Here is a 22,843-nt window from a genome sequence, read left to right on the forward strand (position 1 = left end):
GAGACATGGAAAGTTCATTCCGTCCTTTCTTTTGTTTATGGGTCCGAAAAGATGACATTTGATGATATTCCTGGGATCGAAGTTTCATTCACCTGCTAGTTTGCTAACGTCTTCGTTTAAAGATTTACCGTTTTCCTCCGGAAAGTTTAGAATAACGACATTGAGTTTCCTGTTTTCGGCCTCGAGTGACACATGTACCGTTGATGCAATTAAATCGTGGAGTTCGTTAGCAGGTACAGATGCACTTGCAATCGGCTGCTGGTCGTCGAGTATCTTGAGCTTTTTGTTTCCAACTTTCGGATTTTGGACGAGAAAGTATCGATCGCGTTATTAAGGCGTTGTTCGAGATTTTCAACTAATTTGCCTAGGTTCAGCAGCTGTTTAACAGAAGGAAGGCACGTCGAATAGAAAAAAGGCTGGTTCAGTTCGATAAAAAGCTTGAGTGGCGATTCATCTATTTTTGTGCAGGAAGTATGTAGCCAGTTGCAACAAAAATTGCACAATATACCTTTTTTTCCTTTCGGTAACTTCGGGTTTGCAACTGTGGCACTTCGTATTGTCTTTTGGTTTGTTGGTTATTGGCTGCACTACGTTGAAGGGACTCGAAGTAATCTTTCATTGTTGGCCTTTGTTGCCACCATCTTTACTTCGCATGGTAGGCATATCAGGTGCTTTCACGTGGCTGTTTTTTTTAATTGTAAAAATAAATGATATGAAGGACTATGGGTACTTACGAGTTGTGTAGAAGCAATTGGCTCCTTAGTACCATTTGTATTCTGTTTACTGGTTATTTTGCACAAAAAAGATACTTGCAATTACGATATAAATCTTCATGAACTATATTTAGAACTTCTTCATTACTTTTCCTTTCTGTTCAACTAATTTTCATCCTCTTTCTCCAGCACCAAAGTTCAAATGCTTCCAACTTTTTGATGTCTTGTTTTGTTAGAGTCCAGGCCTCACAACCATATAATGCACTGCTCCATATGTATGTTTTCACTAGCCTTTTTTTGAGCTGAATGCTAAGTAAGTCCTTTACTGGTAAAAATTTCTTCTGTTGTAGAATGCTTTTTTTGGCTAGGATTATTCGTGCTTTAATATCTGACTGGTCGCTTCCATCTTCTTTTATAAAACTTCCAAGATATTTAAAAGAGGATACCTGTTGTATTAGGTTATTATTTATTTCCAGGTTTATTTTCATTGGATTTGCTTTACTTGTAATTAATAATTTTGTTTTCTTATAATTAATTTTTAGACTGTACTGAGTGAAAATTTCTTCCATCTTTGTCAGGGTGGCTTTCAGTTTGTTTTTGTTATCAGCTATAACTGCTATATCAATTCCATTTATCTTAATTCCTGTTTCTATTAGTTCTTTCAATTTCTTTATTGCATCTTCAATGTACAGATTAAACAAAATGGGTGAAAGAGAGCACCCCTGTCTTACACCTATATGCAGTTTTTGTTTTATTGCTGGCTGCTTCCATTAGGGTTTCCTGATGCTTATAAAGATTAAATATGAGCCTTCTATCTCTCCAATCTACCTTTATTGTTTTTAGGAGGTGAAACATTTGGTTCCAGTCAATACTATCGAAGGCTTTCTCCAAGTCAAGAAAGGCTATCAGAGTATTTTGATAGTCTTTCAAAGATGATTTGAGAAGATTCTTCTCAAATCTTCTTTTGATAACTGTTCCTAGAGCTAGGACTGCTTCTCTTGTCCCCTGCTCTGTTTCCTGAATCCAAACTGGTCATTTCCAACATATTCTTCAACCTTCTTTGTTAGTCTTTTTTGTATAATTTCGAGTAGTATTTTCGAAGCATGTGATATTAAACTTATTGTTCGATGATTTTCACACTTGTTTGCATTATTTACTTTAAGAATGGATATGATAGAGCATTGTGTAAAATCTTTAGGCATGATCCCCATTTCATAAATAACCTTTATGATCTTGAAAAGGTATGACTTGGTTATGTTTCCTGAGTATTTTATGAATTCTGAAGGGATGTTATCAATGCCTGGTACCTTGTTGGTTGACAATTCAATCAGTTCCCATTCAAATTCATATTTTAATATAGTTGGACCAATTTCTTCCACATCAGGTCTTGTTTCATCTTCTATAGCAGTGTTTCCCAAACTGTGGTCCACAACCCCCCCGGGGGGGTCCAAGAGTAATTCAAAGGGGGTCTGCGGGGTAGTTTATTTTCATTAAACTTTATCTTATCATGTTGCTCACGCCTGTTGTACACACCTGGCCAAGAATATGAACATATTCGGAAGAATATGTTCATATTCTTCCAAATATCTCCATTTATAATAGTATTGCATTGTCATAAATGACACATTTAGCATTGAAAAATTGTAATTTATTACTTCAACTTTATGATATGTAAAATATAAAAAATTTCCATTTTGGATTTTATGAGGGCCGTGATGAATTAACATTCGCTACAGGGGGTCCACGACATCAAAACGGTTGGGAAACACTCCTCTATAGCTTTGGCATCTAGATCTTTTCCACTATATAGATCTTCGAAGTACTCCTTCCATCTTTCCAAAATTTCTTCCTTATCTATAAGTATGTTCCCTTGTTTATTTTTGATAATTGTACTTCTTGTCTTGTTTTGCTGGCTTATTCCTTTTATAATGTTATAAACTTTATCGATTCTCCCAGTCTTTGTTAGATCTTCTATTTCTTTACATTTCTCTGTATGCCATTGTTCTTTTGCTTCTTTACACTTTCTATTTATCATATTTTTTTATATGTTTATATTTGTCTTTGCTTTCTTCCTTTAGGGAGGTTTTGCATTTCCTTCTTTCATCTATTAGATCTAGAATGTCCTGGGTGATTCATGGCTTTTTTATTTGCTTGTTCCTTAATCCTATACAGTCATTGGCATAGATGATTGTATCCTTCAAATGAGTCAATTTTTCTTCTATGTTTATCTTTTTTTTCTTTTCCCTCTCTCCAGTTTTAATGCTTTCATCAGTTTGCTGTTTATAGTTTCTATGTTTTTCCTCTGTTTTCAGGTTACTTATGTTCCATTTGGGCCTTTTCCTTGGTTGTGACAGCTTTTTAAATTTCAGATTACATTTTAATAAAACCCAAATTGTGGTCACTGTCAACATCAGCTCCAGGGTAACTTTTGCATGATTTTACTTGAATTTTAAATCTATTTCTTGTCATAATATAATCTATTTGGTACCCTCCTATATCCACTGGCATTTTCCAAGTATACCTCCTTCTTCTTTTTGGTACCTCATACCATGTATTAGTAATGATCAGATTGAATTGGTGGTAGAACTCCAAAAGTCTATCTCCTCTTTCATTTCGCCATCCAAGTCCGTTCTTTCCCACCTCTCTACTATCTTTGCCTTCAGTAATGACTGCATTCCAATCACTCATGACAATAAGATTATCTTCCTTTTTGGTGAGTTTGATTAGATTCTCAATATCTACATATACTTTCTCAGCTTCATCATCACTGTGGTCGCTAATAGGCATGTAAGCTTGTATTATTATAATATTTGTTGGTTTTGCTTCTAGTTTTACATTATTAATCTGCTACTACATTTTACCAAGTTGATTACTCTTCTTCCCCATTCCTTATTGAGAACCACCGAGACTCCATTTTTGGCTGTCTCATCACCTGAATAAATGATTCTGTAATCACCACTCCAAAAGACTCCAGTTCCATTCCATCTCATTTCACTAATTCCCAATATGGCTATTTTTAATCTATCCATTTCTCTCTTCAAATTTTCCAATTTGTAGGAGGGTTCTCACATTCCACATCCCAATGAATGCACAAGGATTTCACTGGTTTACGACCTAAGAAGCCTTGCTTCTTCCCCTCCCGTGCACAAGTATTGAGCCATTGTTCGCTTTACTATCTTTTAGAATGTCCATTCATACTGCTATCTTACCAGGGAAAAATAGAACAAGGTGGTATCCCCTTGCCTTCCTTGTCCAGCAATAGCCTTCTAAACGGCTAGCACACTGCCTTCTAGAGAGGCAGTGTGCTAGCCGTTTCTCATTCTTCATGATTATCCGCCTACCACAGTATCCTTTACACCGTTGTCACTTATGGTGATCTTCCGCTGATCAGGATGAAAGTTGTTGCTGCCCCAACTTCCAGCAGGCTGTAACTTATTGAATGGCGGTTACATCTTGCCATGTCGCATCCCCATCAGTGGAAATGTGTGGCTTTTTATAGAGAAACGGCTTTAAAACACTAGAACTACTTTATATAAATGGAACTACACAGTGATTTATAGTTTATGCTGCAGTTAGAACTGGACAATGCTCAGGAAGATGATTCAATATTTAGAATTGGAGGGACTGTGTGCTTTATTTTTTATCGTATGGAGATATCTTAAAAATCTATGAGCCTTCAAGACTATATGAACCAAAATTTAACCCAATTAGTAACTACTAAAGCAAATTTGATATGAAAATTGGCATTAAAAAAAACAAAAAAAATATGAAAATAAGACAGATAAACCAAGATCTGGGTTAATGAGGCAGACACCAAGGGGTTAACAACTATACAGGATTGAGATTGACAATAATTACAGAATAGTAAAATTCAAACGATTTAACTTCAAGTCAGCAATTTCATAAAACCCTTTTATTTTTAGTATTTCATTATAATACAGTATGAGTTAAAATGATGTGAGTGATTGGAAGCATTTATTGAGGAAAAAAGGATTAAGCAAAAAAATATGAAACACTATTCAGAATAGCCAATGAAAGTTTTTTTTTTTGTTTTTTTTTTAAACATTCTTATGCAAATTTAACATACTAACTGCCACTGGCCTTACGTCTAAACTTGCTGCTGATGCCAAAAGGTTGTTAGTATTTTCTCTTCAAAAATATATAATTGTTGTCATTTTTTTCCCATTTGTCAGCGTAACTACAAACTTTTTCTTTACTAAAAAAAATTCTTTTTTTCAGCTTGTGTTATAATATTACTGCCTAAAAGTTTCTACATCCTGCATGGGAAAGGAGTGGCCAGTTCATTAAAACTAAGTGGCACCAATATTGTACCAACACCACAATGCAAGCTTACTATTATCCAGTTATCTACTTGCCACCACTGCCAAAATGTTCTTAGAATTTTCTCTTCAAAAATATATAATTCCAGTTTTTTTTTTTTTAATTTTGTCACTGCAGACAAAATTAAAACAAAAAATACAAACATTTTTTGTAAAGAAAAAAAAAATGAATATCTTCTAGTTGGCTTATAGATAAATACTTCTTTTATGCTTTCCATCTACAAAATATTTCACCACAAGTTATCAGCTCCTGAAGAAAAATTATATTGCCCATCTCCTTTCTCCATTAAATCAGTTTTAGTGTACACAGGTACACTAAAACTGAGTTCTTATTTTAAAATTATAAATGTTGCATTTTCCTGCTGAGGTTTTTCTTCATTAAAAGAAAAATAAATAAATAAAAATAAACTAGAAATTGTTCACATCATTTCGACACATCCTGCATCCAGTATAACCAAAATACTAAACACCACCACCACTGTTAAATGTAATCCACCAGTTACACGTGACTAACACTAGTGGATAGAGACACGCTATAAACAGGTGGTAGATATCCTCCAGGAAATAGTAATAGTATGTTCAAAGATCATAATCTGAGTAACTTTGAATTGGGAGGGGATAGCAGTAACCAAAGGGGAAGAGTCATAAGAAAATCTCAGAAGCATTATTATAGGATAGACAATACAACAGTCTTTGGTATGCTGAGGAACGTGTGATAAAAATAAACCCTGATGTCCCTATCAGGCAAGTGGCTGAAAATAACAGCTGATTAATGAGGGATAAGAAGGATTTACAGTCATATAGATCCACAACTAGAAAAATAACTACATGGTCAAAGTAACTAAGGTTATGAGGACAATATGTCCATTAACTGTGTGTGTGTGTGTGTGTGTGTGTGTGTGTGTGTTCTCTAGCCAGTTTACATGCTTTGCAGAATGAAGAAACAGAAGTTTTCAGGAGGAAAATTCCTGTCACTCATCTCTGTATGAGAATGGTTAACTTACTTTCTACTGGATGCATCATACAACAAGGAACTCTAAGCAGGTATATACAAACATACTAAATAGTGGATGTCCCAAATTGGACATAACAGTAGATGAACTTCAGTGTCACCAAACTGCAGTCCTCTTATTCATCAACAGAAAGATGTCACTTTAATTCTCCTTATCCTGGATCTCTACATCTAACCTAGAGAGCTGGATCTCCAGATATATCTCTTTATCTGGAGATCATGTTTGCACCAAGAAAGAGTTTTTTCAGCAACCAAAAAGCTGGAGCCTTTACTTCTCAAGACACTATTCCATGCCAAATACAACTGCTAACACTATATAAATCCCAAATCTACTCAACCTGAGAATACTTAATCCCATATGTGAAAAGTTGTACACCTAACAGACACTAGGATGAAAACAGAGAAGAATCACCTGTTTTAAATAACTGCTAATCATAGTCTTGGAAATATCCACGAAGAAAAACTCTTGTCAAGAATAGAAGCAAAGGGTATAAATTTTTAATGAAGTGAAAAGAAAAGCAGTTGGGTGAGTGTGATATATTTCCAAATGAACAGTTATTTTTTATATATATATATATTTTTTAAATGTAACACTACTAAAAGCACTTGCAGAATCTAACACATTATATGTAGTATGTGTGTGTGTGTGCAGGGAATAAAGGGAAAAAGGTTGCTAGTGATATTCCTTTTTGAGAAGGAGATCATGATCCCTGGAAGTTATATTCCTTTTCATTTCAATTCACAAAAAACGTGAAAAATATTTCTCTAGAAAATTAAAGCAAAATTCTCATCTATGCTTAAATTCACTAAGGGAAACATCAGCAACACATTTTCTTACATACAATCACACATGCAAAATGACAACTCATAGCTGTGTGCTCATGCATATGCCTCACTTCTTGAGCATATTCAGTTACTACTTAAAACAAGTTCCAAAAATATTGAGTATTCTTCATAAAACTCAGCTATCCAGTATAGAAATAGAAAAGAACATACATGGAATGTTCCAGCGTTTTTCCTTGACAACTGTTAGTTCCACACAACCAAAGAATAGCATTTCATTTCATCTTCACTCAAGAAAGATATATAAACATCTCAATAGGAACTTGAACATTTATATCACAGTTGGGTAAACACTGTATTCTCTGACTTGCGACTGCATGAATGATGTTACAACAGCCAGGTTCATAAACAACAAAGCAAAGATTTCAGTAATACATACTGGATAAGGTTTGTCGAAGGTGTGATGAAGTTTCTTTTCCACTTGATGATTATTTTATTGCAACCAGTATAAAAATTATACACATGTATTTTAAATCTAACAGTGTATAAAGGTACATATCTCCTGCCGATTCTACATGCTGCTGAATAATAACCTGTTTCCACTGATGACTTCAATGGTGAGTCACAGTTAAGCTTAATGACCTTGTTAGTCAACTACCATTAGCAAAACTACAAGCACTGCTGCTATATTCTTTTTAAAGTTGAATATCATTTTATCATAATTTTATCAACCTAACAATATTTTTATACATCTTCTATTTTATTTTCAATTATCTAAGCTAACAATAACAGTTTCCATAAACAAAATCATGTTAAGATATTTAAATATCTTAACAGAACACTTCATAAGGAAGGCTATTTCAGAGAATAGAGATAAACAAAATGAAAAAGGATGAGGATAAGAATATTCAATCAATCAGCAGATGGACTATTAAATTAATGCTGAGCAGATGCTGTCAATCATTATTATTGTTTTAGTGGAAAGTGAAAGAATGACTGATGCTGGTTCATTGGAACAGCATCCGTGGAAGTATATGTAGAAAGATGAAAATAAACATATCTATTACAGTGGGATCCATTAGCTGAAATGTCCTCTTCTAGACAATCAAGTATGTTTACGGTGTACTACTCCAAATATGATAAGAATATTTCAAGGTTGGACGAACTTTCACTTTTATAGACTTAGTAGGAGAATTTTTTTTTTTTTTACTGTTATTGGATATCTCATCAATGGGAGCTAGAACTAGGATGATACTGAGGTTAAATCGATTAAGAAATCATATGTTTTCCATATAGAAGCAGTAAAAAAGTGTATTACAATATTATTAAAATACGCTGGTGTTCAAAAAAGAAGAAAACACGTAAAAAAAAAAAAAATAGAACATGTAAGAAGTTTTAAAGTAAATAAAGAAGAAAACACATTGAAAGTCCCTGGCAAATAAGTCAGCTTGTGGTCTTAGAGAATACAGAGACAAATGTAAGAAAGCTAAACACTGGTAAACCTAGCTAAACAAAAATCATGAGAAAATTTTGGTAAGAACATAGAAAATAAATATTAAGGTGGCAATATATTCTAGAGGTTCTTCAAGAAGCTCAGAAATGGAAGAAAGAGTGCCATAAAAAGCACTCTTTCCTTTTAAGAGATTATAATGAGAAACCGAAGAAAAAAATATCCTTGATGTATGGAGTAATTACTTCAAAAAATTGCTAAATGAAACAATCAGTGACAGTACAATGGTAAAAAACACTCAACATGCATGCAATCAGGAATACATATTTGAAGTAGAAAAAGCCATCAAAAGCCTGAAATGTGGAAAGGCATCTCCAGTAGATGATATTTGACCAGAAATGCTCAAGTATGGAGGTATAAAAGTGTTGCAGTGGCTGTACAGTATAGTTCAGATCTGGACAGAAGGACAAATTCCAGATGATTGGAGTAGAGCTCGCATGGTACCCATATATAAGGGAAATAAAACTGAATCTGAGAATTACAGAGATATTTCCCTACTGAGTGTTCCTGGTAAGATTTATGCAAGTATACTTGAGAAGTGGTTGAGAAGGATTGTGGAAGAAATGCTTGCTGAAGAACAAGCTGGATTCAGGTGAAATAGAGGATGTCAGGATCAGATTTCCACTTTACGACAAACTGTTGAGAAATCATGGGAATATAACAAAGATCTGTATTTAAGTTTTGTAAAGGCATATGACAAGGTGCCAAGAGAAAAGCTATTCAAAACACTACAGTTGTATGGTGTGAATGGAGCATTATATCAAGCAATACTTAGCCTTTATTTGAGTTGTAAGTTAGCAGTTAGAATTGATACACTGGTCTTTGCACCACCCTTGTGCAATGGGATTACCATATATTCTTTCCATTCCTGTGGAATCTTCCCTGTTCTGAGACTGAAATTATATAGCCTGGTCTGTGCAACAGCTATAATATCTCCTCTTCTCGTACAACTTAGTTTCTTCAGAAGAGACAGCAGTAAACTCAATGTTGCATGATGTTTTAGTAATCTCTAAAACAGAAATATCAGCATAATGGAGAAAGTAAGTCAATAAGAAAAAACAGAACAAGTATATAAAGTATATCTATTACAAGAAGAAAGCATTAAAATGCTATATCAATCACCATTAACAGATTATCTAAAAGAAGCCTAAATCAGTGAAGATATAGAAGAATTGAAAACTTTAATAAAGATCATACATAATGCAGCCTCTGAAGTAATCAGAAAGAAAAATAAAATATTAAAAAGAAAAACATTAAAAATCTCGAACACAGATATAGAAAATGCAATAAAAGAAACAAATGGCATACAAATCACTCCTTCAACAACATATAAAGTAAAAAGAAGAAATATATAACAACAAAAGAAATATCACTAAAACCACAGTATAGAAAGTTTGGCAAGTTTCTTGGAATAGATTTATTAATAAAGTAGAAGACATACAAGACAGCATTAATAGAACATTATAAAAATTTATGGTATGACCCAAATTTAATAACAGAAATTAATAATAAAGAAATCAGCACTGATATAGAACCAATAAAGTTGGAAGAACTAAAAGAAGCAATAAAGGTATCAAAAATTCTTTGGAAATATGGCAGAGAATACTTAAATCACAGATTCTTAAAATTAATAAATAACTGTTAAAACATGGAAGAAATGTGAGGTTCATATTGGTTAAAAGCTAAGATTATATCTATATTTAAGAAAGGTGACAGAGATGACTGTGGAAATTACAGAGGAATAAATTTATTAAACAGAGGTTACAAAATTTACAGTAAAATCCTGAATAAAAGACTTAGAAATTATCTGGTCCCACAGAAGGTTCTACTAAGGTAGAAGTGGAGGAATTTTTTGAAGCTTTAGAGAAAGCAACCGACATAATGAAAAAGGAAAAGTTGGTCCTTGTTGGGGATCTAAATAGCAAAGTAGGCAATGATTGTCAGACATACAAAAATATTTTGGGAAAATTTGGAGAAAAGAGCAAAGCTAATAACAACAGGTATTTGCCATTATTGGCAAATACCTGTTGGATTTCTGCTCAGAACATGGACTGGTTATTACTAACACTATGTTCCAACATAAAAATGTGCACAAATTTACATGGAGAGAAGAAGCAAGGAATAAGAAAAGTCTCATTAACATGTTATTGTTGATAGTGATCTTTTCTCACTGGTGCAGGACAATAGAATGTACAGAGGATTTGAAAATGGAAATAATCACCATTTAGTCTTGAGCAGGATAAAATTGAAATTCATACTGAAAACAAGAACATGTAAGAAAGTTTTAAAGAGAATAAAAGTTGAGCAGCTCTCAGATATGAACTGTAGACTAAAATACACAAATATTAGTCAAGAATAAATGAGGGGGTGCTTAAGGGGCAAAGCTGTATAACTGAGAGGAGACCTCCACATAGCCTTTAAAGGAATGCGGAGAACCGACCAAGGCTTCTGACCTAAAGTAAATCCTCACCTTCTAGTGGTGCACCCTGCTAGGTATCTACCTGGATACTGAATGAATGAGGATGGCTGGCAATTTGGGATTTAGCCGACCAAATTGTATTCTTATTGGCTTAAACCACAATATTAAATGATCGTACAACATGATAGAATTTCATGCCGGCTGGGGCATCACCCGGTTAAACAAGGCCCCAGTTGTTTTTGCCAGGAAACCAGGGCGAACAGCGAAAAGTAGCTACTAGAACAAATCCTAAAACACACCCCAACTCAATATCACCAGAATTGAAGATTGGTACTATCAACATAAGAAGCCTGATTGGCAAAGAAATGGAGCTAGCTGAGGAATTAGATAAGTACCAGATCGACATAATTTGGGTGACTGAAACAAAAAAGACAAAAACTGGTGAGATCTTTCTGAGCAATAAATACAAAATGTTATATTCAGGAAATGACAATCAAGGAAAAGAAGGAGTAGCCACAGTGTTCAACACTAAATACGAGGCTAATCTTCTTGAATGGCAGGCAATTTCAAGTAGAGTGATGTGGGCAAATATCAAAATTGGCAACTGGACAATGAGACTTATTTGTGCCTATTGTCCCACAGAAGGTTCTACTAAGGTAGAAGTGGAGGAATTTTTTGAGGCTTTAGAAAAAGCAACTGACACAATGAAGAATGAAAAGTTCGTCCATGTTGGGGATCTATATAGCAGAGTAGGAAATGATTGTCAGACATACAAAAATATTTTAGGAAAATTTGGAGAAAAGAGCAAAGCTAATAATAATGGTAAATGCTTGTTGGATTTCTGCTCAAGACATGGACTGGTTATTACTAACACAATGTTCCAACATAAAAATGTGCATAAATTCACATGAAGAGAAGTGGCAAGGAATAAGAAAAGTCACATTGAATATATTATTGTTGATAGTGATGTTTTCTCTCTGGTGCAGGACACTAGAGTGTACAGAGGATTTGAAATTGGAAGTGATCACCATTTAGTCTTACGTAGGATAAAATTGAATTTCATATTGAAAAGAAGAACATGCAAGAAAGTTTTAAAACGAATAAAAGTTGAGCAGCTCTCAGATGTGAACTGTAGACTAAAATATACAAACATCATTCAAGAAAAAATGAAAGAGTTTGAGAACAGGAATCAAACCTCGGAGATTCAGTGGCAAGCCTTGAAGAAAACACTGGTTAATTCAGACAGAGAGGCATGTGGTGAGGTTGTTAACAAGGATAGAAAAATCAGAACTCCATGGTGAACACAGGAAGTTGAAGAGGCAGTGAAGGAAAAGAAGAAAGCATATCAAAATTTCCTGGCAAATAAGTCAGCTTGTGCTGTTAGAGAATATAGAGACAAATATAAGAAAGCTAAACACTGTGTAAAACTAGCTAAACAAAAGTCATTGGAAGGCTTTGGTAAAAACATAGAAAATAAATATCAAGAAGGTGGCAAAATATTCTGGAGGTTGTTGAAGAAGCTCAGAAATGAAGAAAAGAGTGCTGTAAAAGGAATTAGAGATGATAAAGGTGATACGAAAACTGGAGAAAAAGATATCCTTGAAGTATGGAGTAATTACTTTGAAAAATTGCTAAATGAAACTAGGCAGTGATGACAGCACAGTGATAAAAAACACTGACTAGGCATGCAATCAGGAATACATATCCATGCTTGAAGTAGAAAAAGCCATCAAAAGTCTGAAATGTGGAAAGGAAGCTGGAGTAGATGATATTAGACCAGAAATGCTGAAGTATGGTGGTATAAAAGTTTTACAGTGGCTACACTGCATAGTTCAGAGGGCCTGGATGGAAGGACGAATTCCAGATGATTGGAGCAGAGTTCTCATAGTACCTATATATAAAAAAGGGAAATAAAACTTATTGTGAAAATTACAGAGGTGTTTCTCTAGTGAGTCTTCCTGGTAAGATTTATGCCAGTATGCTTGAGAAACGGTTGAGAATTATTGTGGAAGAGAAGCTTGGTGAGGAACAAGCTGGATTCAGGCCAAATAGAGCCTGTCAGGATCAGATATTCACTTTATGATAAATAGTTGAAAAGTCATGGGAATATAACAAAAATCTGTATTTAAGTTTTGTCGATTTGGAAAAGGCATATAACAAGGTGCCAAGAGAGATGTTATTCAATACGCTACAGTTATATGGTGTCAGTGGATCATTATATCAAGCAATACTTTGTCTTTGTTTGAGTTGTAAGTCAGCAGTTAGAATTGAAGGAAGTACAGGAAGGTGGTTTAATGTTAAATCTGGTGTGAGAGAGGAAAGTACATTATTGCCTCTGTTATTCATTATCTATATGGATCACATTATGAAGGAAAGTGGTATTAAACATGATATCAGAATTGGAGATGTTAATGTCAGCTGTTTGCTTTATGTGGACAATGTTATACTTCTAAATAAATCTCATACAAGTTTGCAAGATTCCCTGACTAAATTGAATAACTATTGTAATAGATATGGTATGAAGGTGAGCAATAAAAATAGAAAGACAATGAAAACAGGTAGAATCATTGAAAATATCAGCTGCATTGTGAATGGAGAATCTACGGAACAAGTAAAACGTTTCAGCTACTTAGGCATGATTTTTAGTGAAAATGGTAAATTAAATATGGAAATAGACAACAGAATCAACAAAGTTGGTATGGTAGGAAGTCAAATGAATAAATTTCTATGGAATAAGAGAGAAATTAGTCAAAACACTAAATTAGCTGTATACAAGACAGTGTTCAAACCAATTTTAACTTATGGATCTGAGAGCTGGGTCAGAAGTAAAACACTTGACCAAAGACTAGAGATTGCAGATATGAGAGTCCTGAGAAAGATTAAGGGCATGAACAGATGGCATCAATGGCAATATCATGTTAAAACGAGGATATTAGGAAAGAACTTGACATTGTCAGCATCCAGGAATGCGTGAGCAGAGTTAATCTCTGGTGGTATGGTCACTTAAACAGGATGGGCGAGGAAAGATTAGCCAAACAAGTGTTCTCTGCCAGGTTGGCAGGAAAAAGACCCAGAGGAAGACCAAGATATAGGTGGATTGATACAGTACAATGTGCCTTAGAAGATAGATATATAAATATAAGATCTGACAATGTTGTAGCTTTGACAGGTAACAGATTGATTTGGCAGAAAATTGTAGGTAGGAAGTTAGTAATGATGTAAATTTTTCATGTAGTACCATCATATCCTGTACACTCCTTGAGGGTAAATGTCAGGAATTTGATGATGATCATGAAAAAATGAGAGTTTGAGAACAGGAACCAAACCTTTGAGATTCAGTGGCAAGCCTTGAAGAAAACACTGGTTGATTCAGACAGAGAGGCATGTGGTGAGGTTGTTAACAAGGATAGAAAAATCAGAGCTCCATGGTGAACACAGGAAGTTAAAGAGGCAGTGAAGGAAAAGAAGAAAGCATATCAAAATTTCCTGGCAAATAAATCAGCTTGTACTCTTAGAGAATATAGAGACAAACGTAAGAAAGCTAAACACTGCGTAAAAGTGTCTAAACATTGCATAAAAATTGTGATTTTTGTTTAGACAAAATATTTATTTTGGGTGGCAAGATATTCTGGAGGTTGTTGAAGAAGTTCAGAAATGAAGGAAAGAGTGCTGTAAAAGGATTTAGAGATGACAAAGGTGACATGAAAACTGGAGATAAAGATATCCTTGAAGTATGGAGTAATTACTTCAAAAAATTGTTAATGAAACAAACAGTGATGACAGCACAGTGGTAAAAAACACTGACCAGGCATGCGGTCAGGAATCCATATCCATACTTGAAGAAAAAGCCATCAAAAGTCTAAAATGTGGAAAGGCAGCAGAAGTAGATGATATTTGACCAGAAATGCTGAAGTATGGAGGTATAAAAATCTTACAGTGGCTGCACTGCACAGTTCAGAAGTCCTGGACAGAGGGACGAATTCCTGATTATTGGAGTAGAGCTCTCATAGTACCCATATATAAAAAGGGGAAATAAAACTGAATGTGAGAATTACAGAGGTATTACCCTACTGAGTGTTCTTGGTAGGATCTATGCAAGCATACTTGAGAAAAGGTTGAGAAGGATTGTGGAAGAAAGGCTTAGTGAAGAACAAGCTGGATTCTGGCCAAATAGAGGCTGTCAGGATCACATTTTCACTTTAACTCAGATAGTTGAGAAATCATGGGAATATAATAAAGATCTGTATTTAAGTTTTGTAGATCTGTAAAAGACATATGCCAAGGTGACAAGAGAGAAGCTATTCAATACACTACAGTTATATGGTGTCAATGGGGCATTATATTCAAGTAATATTTAGTCTTTATTTGAGGTTGTAAGTCAGCAGTTAGAATTCAAGGAAGTACAGGAAGATGGTTTAATGTTAAATATGGTGTCCGACAAGGATGTACATTAGCCCCTCTGTTATTCATTATCTATATGGATTACATTATGAAGGAAAGTGGTTTTAAACCTGATATCAAAATTGGAAATGTTATTCTCAGCTCTTTACTTTATGCGGATGATGTTATACTTCTAAATAAATCCGCTAGAAGTCTGCAAGATTCCCTGACTAAATTGAATAACTGTTGTAATAGATATGGTATGAAGGTCAGCATTAAAAAGAAAGACAATGAAAATATCAACTGCATTGTGAATGGAAACCTATAGAACAAGTAAAACATTTCAGCTACTTAAGCACTATTTTTAGTGAAGATGGTAAATTAAATATGGAAATAGACAACAGAATCAACAAAGCTGGTATGGTAGGAAGTCAACTGAATAAATTTATATAGAATAAGAGACAAATTAGTCAAAAACTAAATTAGCTATATACAAGACAATTTTAACTTATGGTTCTGAAAGCTGGGTCAGAAGCAAAACACTTGACCAAAGACTAGGGACCACAGATATGAAAGTCCTGAGAATGATTAGGGGCATGAACAGATGGCATCAATGGAAATATCATATTAAAAATGATGATATTAGGCAAAGAGGAATGTCAAAAGTACAGCAGTCCAGATGGGTTTGGCTGATAAGCTATTCATTGAGCTCCTGCCCTCTCCCAGTCTCAAAATCTTTTTAAAGATTATCAAATTTGTAATGATAAGCCCATTAAATGAAGTCTAACCAAAGGTATCCTGAAAATGGACTAAGTGTGCTTCAACCATTATGTGCTTAAGTTGAAGGAAACTGTACTGTGAATCCCACCACTCTTTGTGTAATCACTTTCTGTGGATGATTTTTGTACAGACCTGTATTTGTAAATTTCTGTTACATTGCAAATGATTAATACCAAAATATATTATCAAACTATTTTCTTATATATAGGAAAAACACACATTCAAATTAATTTAAAATAAATGAAATCTATAACAAACAGCTAATAAGTGTGTGTGTGGGGGGGAGGATCATCTCATCTGAAAACTTACCCAACACCCATAAGATAACGTGGCTTTTCTATGGGGAGAATATCAGTACTTAAATCAACCATTTTCCAGAAATCATCCTTAACTTCACCACCACTTAATCCACCAATGGCAAATCCTGGCACTTCTCTTGTAATTAGTTCTGCAAGATTACACAGCAATATAATAACGTGCACTATTTTATATCTGTACAAAAAATACAGTATCTTGCATTCACAATATTAGACTCAATAGCATTATGATCAAGTAAATTCTTTCATTAACTGAATTTTTGTAAAGATATGGCAGTTAATCCTATCTCCATAGACTGTTATCAGTATATTGCAAATAAGTTAATTTGCATATTCCTTGTCTCTCAGTCTTGACTAAAGAAGATCATATGATGTTCACAATAGATTGGATTCTTTCCTAGGCAAGTAATGTGTGGAAAATTCCTCAGCCACAAAGATTTATTTTTTTTTCATCAAAGAAATAAATAACAATGAATCTGTTATCAGCTATATCATGTAGTCAACATAAATAATTAATTATAGTTAAACAAAATTTTTTTTCTACTTTATTCTGTTTATGATACTGTAAAAGATTAAACTACATGATATACTGCTCAGATAAAAAATTGCAGAGCATTAACAAATAATGATGAGTCGAGTTGGAATATCTTAAGAGTGTGTTTAATATCTGCTCCAAACAGGGCATGGCATCACTAGAAAATTTTTCACATATAAAGGTGGAAGTGTGTTTCTGTTTAACTCAAAAGTGTAGTGCTAATCCACGTTTTAATCTGTTCTAAGTACATTCCTTATTTATATGATGATATGGATACCATCTTTTTTTTAAATAATCTGTTCTAAGTACATTCCTTATTTATATGATGATATGGATACCATCTTTTTTTTAAATGCTTTTTGATCATTTAAAGTCCACGATAACTTAGGATTACAAACTGTGTTAGCATTACACAATTTTTTATAGATAAGAATGATAAGATTAAAAAAAAATTTAAATAATTTCCAATATTGGATGAATAGGAGAGCAGCACTAATTTAATGGTCAGTGCCAGAAATATACTGCTGGCATGTTTGTGAATGATTGTGAGGTGCAGTTTGACAGATATCGATCACTAATGAGACCTCCCACAATGAGTTTGATGGCTCCATGGAAGTTAGTTATGATGATGATACCATTTGTCACCAATGTACAGGATACTGTAAAACATATTCATCATATTGTACTAAGTGATGCCACAAACTGATTCCATATGAGCCAAGAACAGTCTGGAAACCATTCTGCATATACTGGTTGACAAGTAAAATAAATTAGTATGTAAATATTATGATTTAACTTAAAATAAGGCGAGATCATAAATGTGAACTTCATAACATTTACAGGAGTTAATGCAATTCAGAAAATTAACACCAATCATCATCTTCTAATAAATAGTGAATGATATAAAGTACACAAGGGGAGGATGGATATGAATATACTGCTTGGACAGAAATCAACAGACACCCTCATGGGCAAGGTGCATCATGCCATGTAATGAGTATTGTTTATAGCTGGTATAAACTGGAGAAATATGAAGTCATTGTGACTCCCAAGTCATTGTGACTGCGACCGGATGAAATGGCTGCAAGAAGGGAAGTGACATATTTTGAAAGAGGCATCACAACAGGATGACACGTTGCAGGCCTATCTATTTGGCAAATTGTTGACAACTCTGATACCATACTGAGAGGGAAGTACAGAGAGTCAACCACAAGTGCTATGCACAGTGGACGACCCCCACACGCAGCGATTGTGACCATATGGTGCTACAAAGGATAATGTGTAAAAACTGCCATTCCTTGGCTGATACATTGAATACATAGTTCCAAGCATTGACTGGAATCCGAATCTGCACACAAACATACAGAAACGAGGCACACAACATGGATTTCTATGGACTGCATGATATATATACACACACACACACACACACACACACACACACACACACACACACACACACACACACACACACACACACACACACACACACACACACACACACACACCCTGGGCAGGGTGTACAGGATATTATGACAGTACTACAAGAAAAAGTAGCATCATTACTAACTTCCTATCAACAATTTTCATCCAAATTAACCAATTTATCTGTCAAAATTTCAATATTATGTTTCTGTCTTCTAAGGCACATTTTAGTGTATCAATCCACCTATATCTTGATCTTCCTCTGTCTTTTTCTTGCCAACCTGGCAGAGAACATTTGTTTTATTATCTTTCTTCTTCCATTCTGTTTAAGTGACCATAACATCTGAAATCAGCTCTGCTAACACCCTGAATGCTAACAATGTTAAGTTCCTTCCTAATATCCTCGTTTTTAATATGATACTGCTACTGATGTCAATCTGTTCAGTCCTCTAATCCTTCTCAGGACTCTCATATCTGTGGTCTTCGGTCTTTGATCAAGAGTTTTATTTCTAAACCTGTTCTCAGATCCACAAGTTAAAATTAGTTTGAATACTGATTTGTCTAAAGCCAGTTTAGTGTTTTGACTAATTTTTCTCTTAATCCATATAGATTTATTCAGTGGACTTCCTACCATACCAGCTTTGCTAATTCTGCTGTTAATTTCCAAATTTAATTTGCTATCTTCACTAAAAATTTTGTTTAAATAGCTGAAATGTTTTACTTTTTCTATAGGTACTCCATTCAAGATGCAATTGATGTTTTCAATGTTTCTACCTATTTTCATTGTCTTTGTTGTTTTAATGCTGATTTTCATATCAAATTTATTACAGTAGTTATTCAATTAAATTAGGGAATCCTGCACTTGTACTGGATTTACTTAGAAGCATAACACCATCTTGAGATTAACATCTTCACTTTCCTTCATAATATAATCCATATAGCTGATATATAAGAGTGGAGATAATGTACACCCTTGTCTCACACCTAATTTTACATCAAACATTCCCATACCCCCTTCCACTGCAGATTTACAACTGAAATATAGACTAAATATTGGCTGATATAGTTTCACATTTATACCATATAACTGAAGCATTCTGAACAGCTTTCCTCTTGGCACCTTGTCATATATATACAAATATGTGTGTGTATACACACACACACACACACACACACACACACAACATATCATAGTTTTTATGATCAACTAAAAATTATGGAAACACACCCCAACTCAACATCACCAGAGTTCAAGATCGGTACTATCAACATAAGAAGCATGAATGGCAAAGAAATGGAGCTAGCTGACGAATTAGATAAGTACCAGATCGACATAATAGGGGTGACTGACACAAAAAAGACAAAAAAAAAAAAAACAGTGAGATCTTACTGAGCAATAAATACAAAATGTTATATTCAGGCAATGACAATCAAGGAAAAGAAGGAGTAGCCATAGTATGCAACACAAAATACGAGGCACATCTTCGTGAATGGCAGGCAGTGTTAAGCAGAGTGATTTGGACAAATATCAGAATGGGGAACGGGACAACGAGATTTATTTGTGCCAATGGTCCTACAGAAGGCTCTACTAAGGTAGAAGTGGAGGAATTTTTTAAGTCTCTAGAGAAAGCAACTGACACAATGAAAAAGGAAAAGTTGGTCCTTGTTGGGGATCTAAATAGCAGAGTAGGAAGTGATTGTCAGACATACAAAAATGTTTTGGGAAAATTTGGAGATAAGAGCAAAGCTAATAATAATGGCAAATACCTGCTAGATTTCTGCTCAGGACATGGACTGGTTATTACTAACACCATATTCCAACACAAAAATGTGCACAAATTCACATGGAGAGAAGAGGCTAGGAATAAGAAAAGTCTCATTGACTATGTTATTGTTGATAGTGATGTTTTCTCCCTGGTGCAGCACACCAGAGCATAGAGGATTTGAAATTGGAAGTGATTACTATTTAGTCTTGAGCAGAATAAAATTGAATTTCATATTGAAAAGAATAACATGTAACAAAGTTTTAAAGTGAATAAAAGTTGAGCAGCTCTCAGATGTGAACTGTAGGCTAAAATACACAAAGATTATTGAAGAAAAAATGAAAGAGTTTGAGAACAGGAACCAAACCTTGAAGAAAACCCTGACTGATTCAGCTAGAGAGGCATGTGATGAAGTTGTCTGCAAGGATAGAAAAGTTAGAACTCCATGGTGGACACAGGAAGAGTTAAAGAGGCAGTGAAGGAAAAGAAGAAAGCATATCAAAAGTTCCTGGCAAATAAGTCAGCTTGTGCTCTTAGAGAATACAGAGACAAATGTAAGAAAGCTAAACAGTGTGTAAAACTAGCTAAACAAAAGTCATGGGAGGACTTTGGCAACAACATAGAAAATAAATATCAAGAAGGTGGCAAAATATTCTGGAGGTTGTTGGAGAAGCTTAGGAAAGAAGGAAAGAGTGCTGTAAAAGGAGTTAGAGATGATAAAGGTGACATGAAAACGGAAGAAAAAGATATCCTTGAAGTATGGAGTAATTACTTCGAAAACTTGCTAAATGAAAAGCAGTGATAGCAAAGTGGTAAAAAACACTCAACAGGCATACAGTCAGGAATACATATCTATACTTGAAGTAGAAAAGCCATCAATGCTTGAAATGCGGAAAGGCAGCAGGAGTAGATGATATTCGACCAGAAATGCTGAAATATGGTGGTATGAAAGTCTTACAGTGGCTGCACTGCATAGTTCAGAAGGCCTGGACAGAGGGATGAATTCCTGATGATTGGGGTAGAGGTCTAATAGTACCCCATACATAAATAGGGAAATAAAACTGAATGTAAGAATTATAGGGGTATTTCCCTGCTGAGTGTTCTGGGCAAGATTTTGCCAGTATATTTGAGAAACGGTTGAGAAGAATTGTGGAAGAAAAGCTTGGTGACGAACAAGCTGGATTCAGGCCAAATAGAGGCTGTCAGGATCATATCTTCACTTGACGACAATTAGTTGAGAAAGCATGGGAATATAACAAAGATCTGGATATAAGTTTTGTCGATCTGGAAAAGGCATATGACAAGGTGCCAAGAGAGAAGCTATTCAATATACTATAGTTATATGGTGTCAATGGGGCATTATATCAAGCAATACTTAGTCTTTATTTGAGTTGCAAGTCAGCAGTTAGAATTGAAGTACAAGAATATGGTTTAATGTTAAATCTGGTGTGAGACAAGAAAGTACATTATCCCCTCTGTTATTCATTATCTATATGGATCACATTATGAAGGAAAGTGGTATTAAACATGATATCTGAATTGGAGATGTTAATGTCAGCTCTTTGCTATATGTGGACGATGTTATACTTCTAAATAAATCCGGTACAAGTTTGAAAGATTCCCGGACTAAATTGAATAACTGTTGTAATAGATATGGTATGAAGGTCAGCAATAAAAAGACAAAGACAATGAAAATAGGTAGAATCATTGAAAATGTCAACTGTGTTTTAAATGGGGAAACTTGGAACAAGTAAAACATTTCAGCTACTTAGGTATGATTTTTAGTGAAGATGGTAAAATAAATATGGAAATAGACAACAGAATCAAGAAAGCTGGTATTGTAGGAAGTCAATTCATATGGAATAAGAGAGAAATTAGTCAGAACACTAAATTAGCTCTATACAAGACAGTGTTCAAACCAGTTTTAACTATGGATCTGAGAGCTGGGTCAGAAGTAAAACACTTGACCAAAGAGTAGACTGAAGATATGAGAGTCCTGAGAAAGATTAGAGGCGTGAACAGATGGCATCAATGGAAATATCATATTAAAAACAAGGATATTAGGAAAGAACTTGACATTGTCAGCATCCATGAATGTGTCAGCAGAGATAATCTCAGGTGGTATGGTCACTTGAACAGAATGGGCAAAGAAAGATTAGCAAAGCAAGTGTCCTCTGCCAGGTTGGCAGCAAAACGACCCAGAGGAAGATCAAGATGTAGGTGGATTGATACGGTACAAAGTGCCTTAGACGATAGAAATATAAGATCTGGTAATGATGTTGGAGTCTTGACAAGAATCAGACTGATTTGGAGGAAAATTGTAGATAGGAAGTTAGTAATGATGTAAATTTTTCATGTGTTACTATCATATCCTATACACCCCTTGAGGGTACATGGCAGGAATTTGATGATGATGATGATAAGAATTATGAGACAACCCACAATTAGAATGTCAAGAAATGGAACACAATTATTTGAAGACAAATTTTCTAATTTCTATTGGGTTGGCAAATAAGTTCGTTCGGTTTTTCAGAGTGGAATGAAACACATTTTATTTAATATATATAATACATACTAGTCAGTTATATATTGACCCTGTTTATCAGGGTCAATATATAGGTTTACTGAGGTTTACTGGCGAAAAACTGGTCCGGGTGTCTTTCAACAAAATCCTCATTAGCGAAGGTTTTGCCATTCAGAGAATTCTGCAACGATCGGAATAAGTGGTAATCGGAAGGTGCCAGGACCGGTGAATACGGAAGATGCAGCAACACATCCCAGCCAAGACGTAACAATACACTCCAGGTTGTTAACGACGTGTGGGGTCTGGCGTTGTCATGGTGAAAGACAACTCCTTTCTGATTTT

The 22,843-nt window shown here is 34.6% G+C and overlaps 1 protein-coding gene across 7 annotated transcripts in view; it reads right to left on the reverse strand.

Moving 5' to 3' along the window:
• Positions 1-22,843, reverse strand: part of Tgt (tRNA-guanine transglycosylase) — a 131,649-nt gene that overhangs the window by 43,572 nt on the left and 65,234 nt on the right. For all 7 annotated transcript variants that reach the window (XM_090416159.1, XM_090416161.1, XM_090416160.1 and 4 more), the window contains one exon: positions 16,247-16,385. In XM_090416159.1, coding sequence (XP_090272285.1) covers positions 16,247-16,385 — 139 coding nt within the window. The remainder of the gene's footprint in view (positions 1-16,246; positions 16,386-22,843) is intronic.

The sequence above is a fragment of the Typopeltis vanoorti genome, chromosome 3, assembly GCF_054136105.1.
Source record: "Typopeltis vanoorti isolate ZY-2024b chromosome 3, IOZ_Tvanoo_1.0, whole genome shotgun sequence".
Lineage (NCBI taxonomy): Eukaryota > Metazoa > Arthropoda > Arachnida > Uropygi > Thelyphonidae > Typopeltis > Typopeltis vanoorti.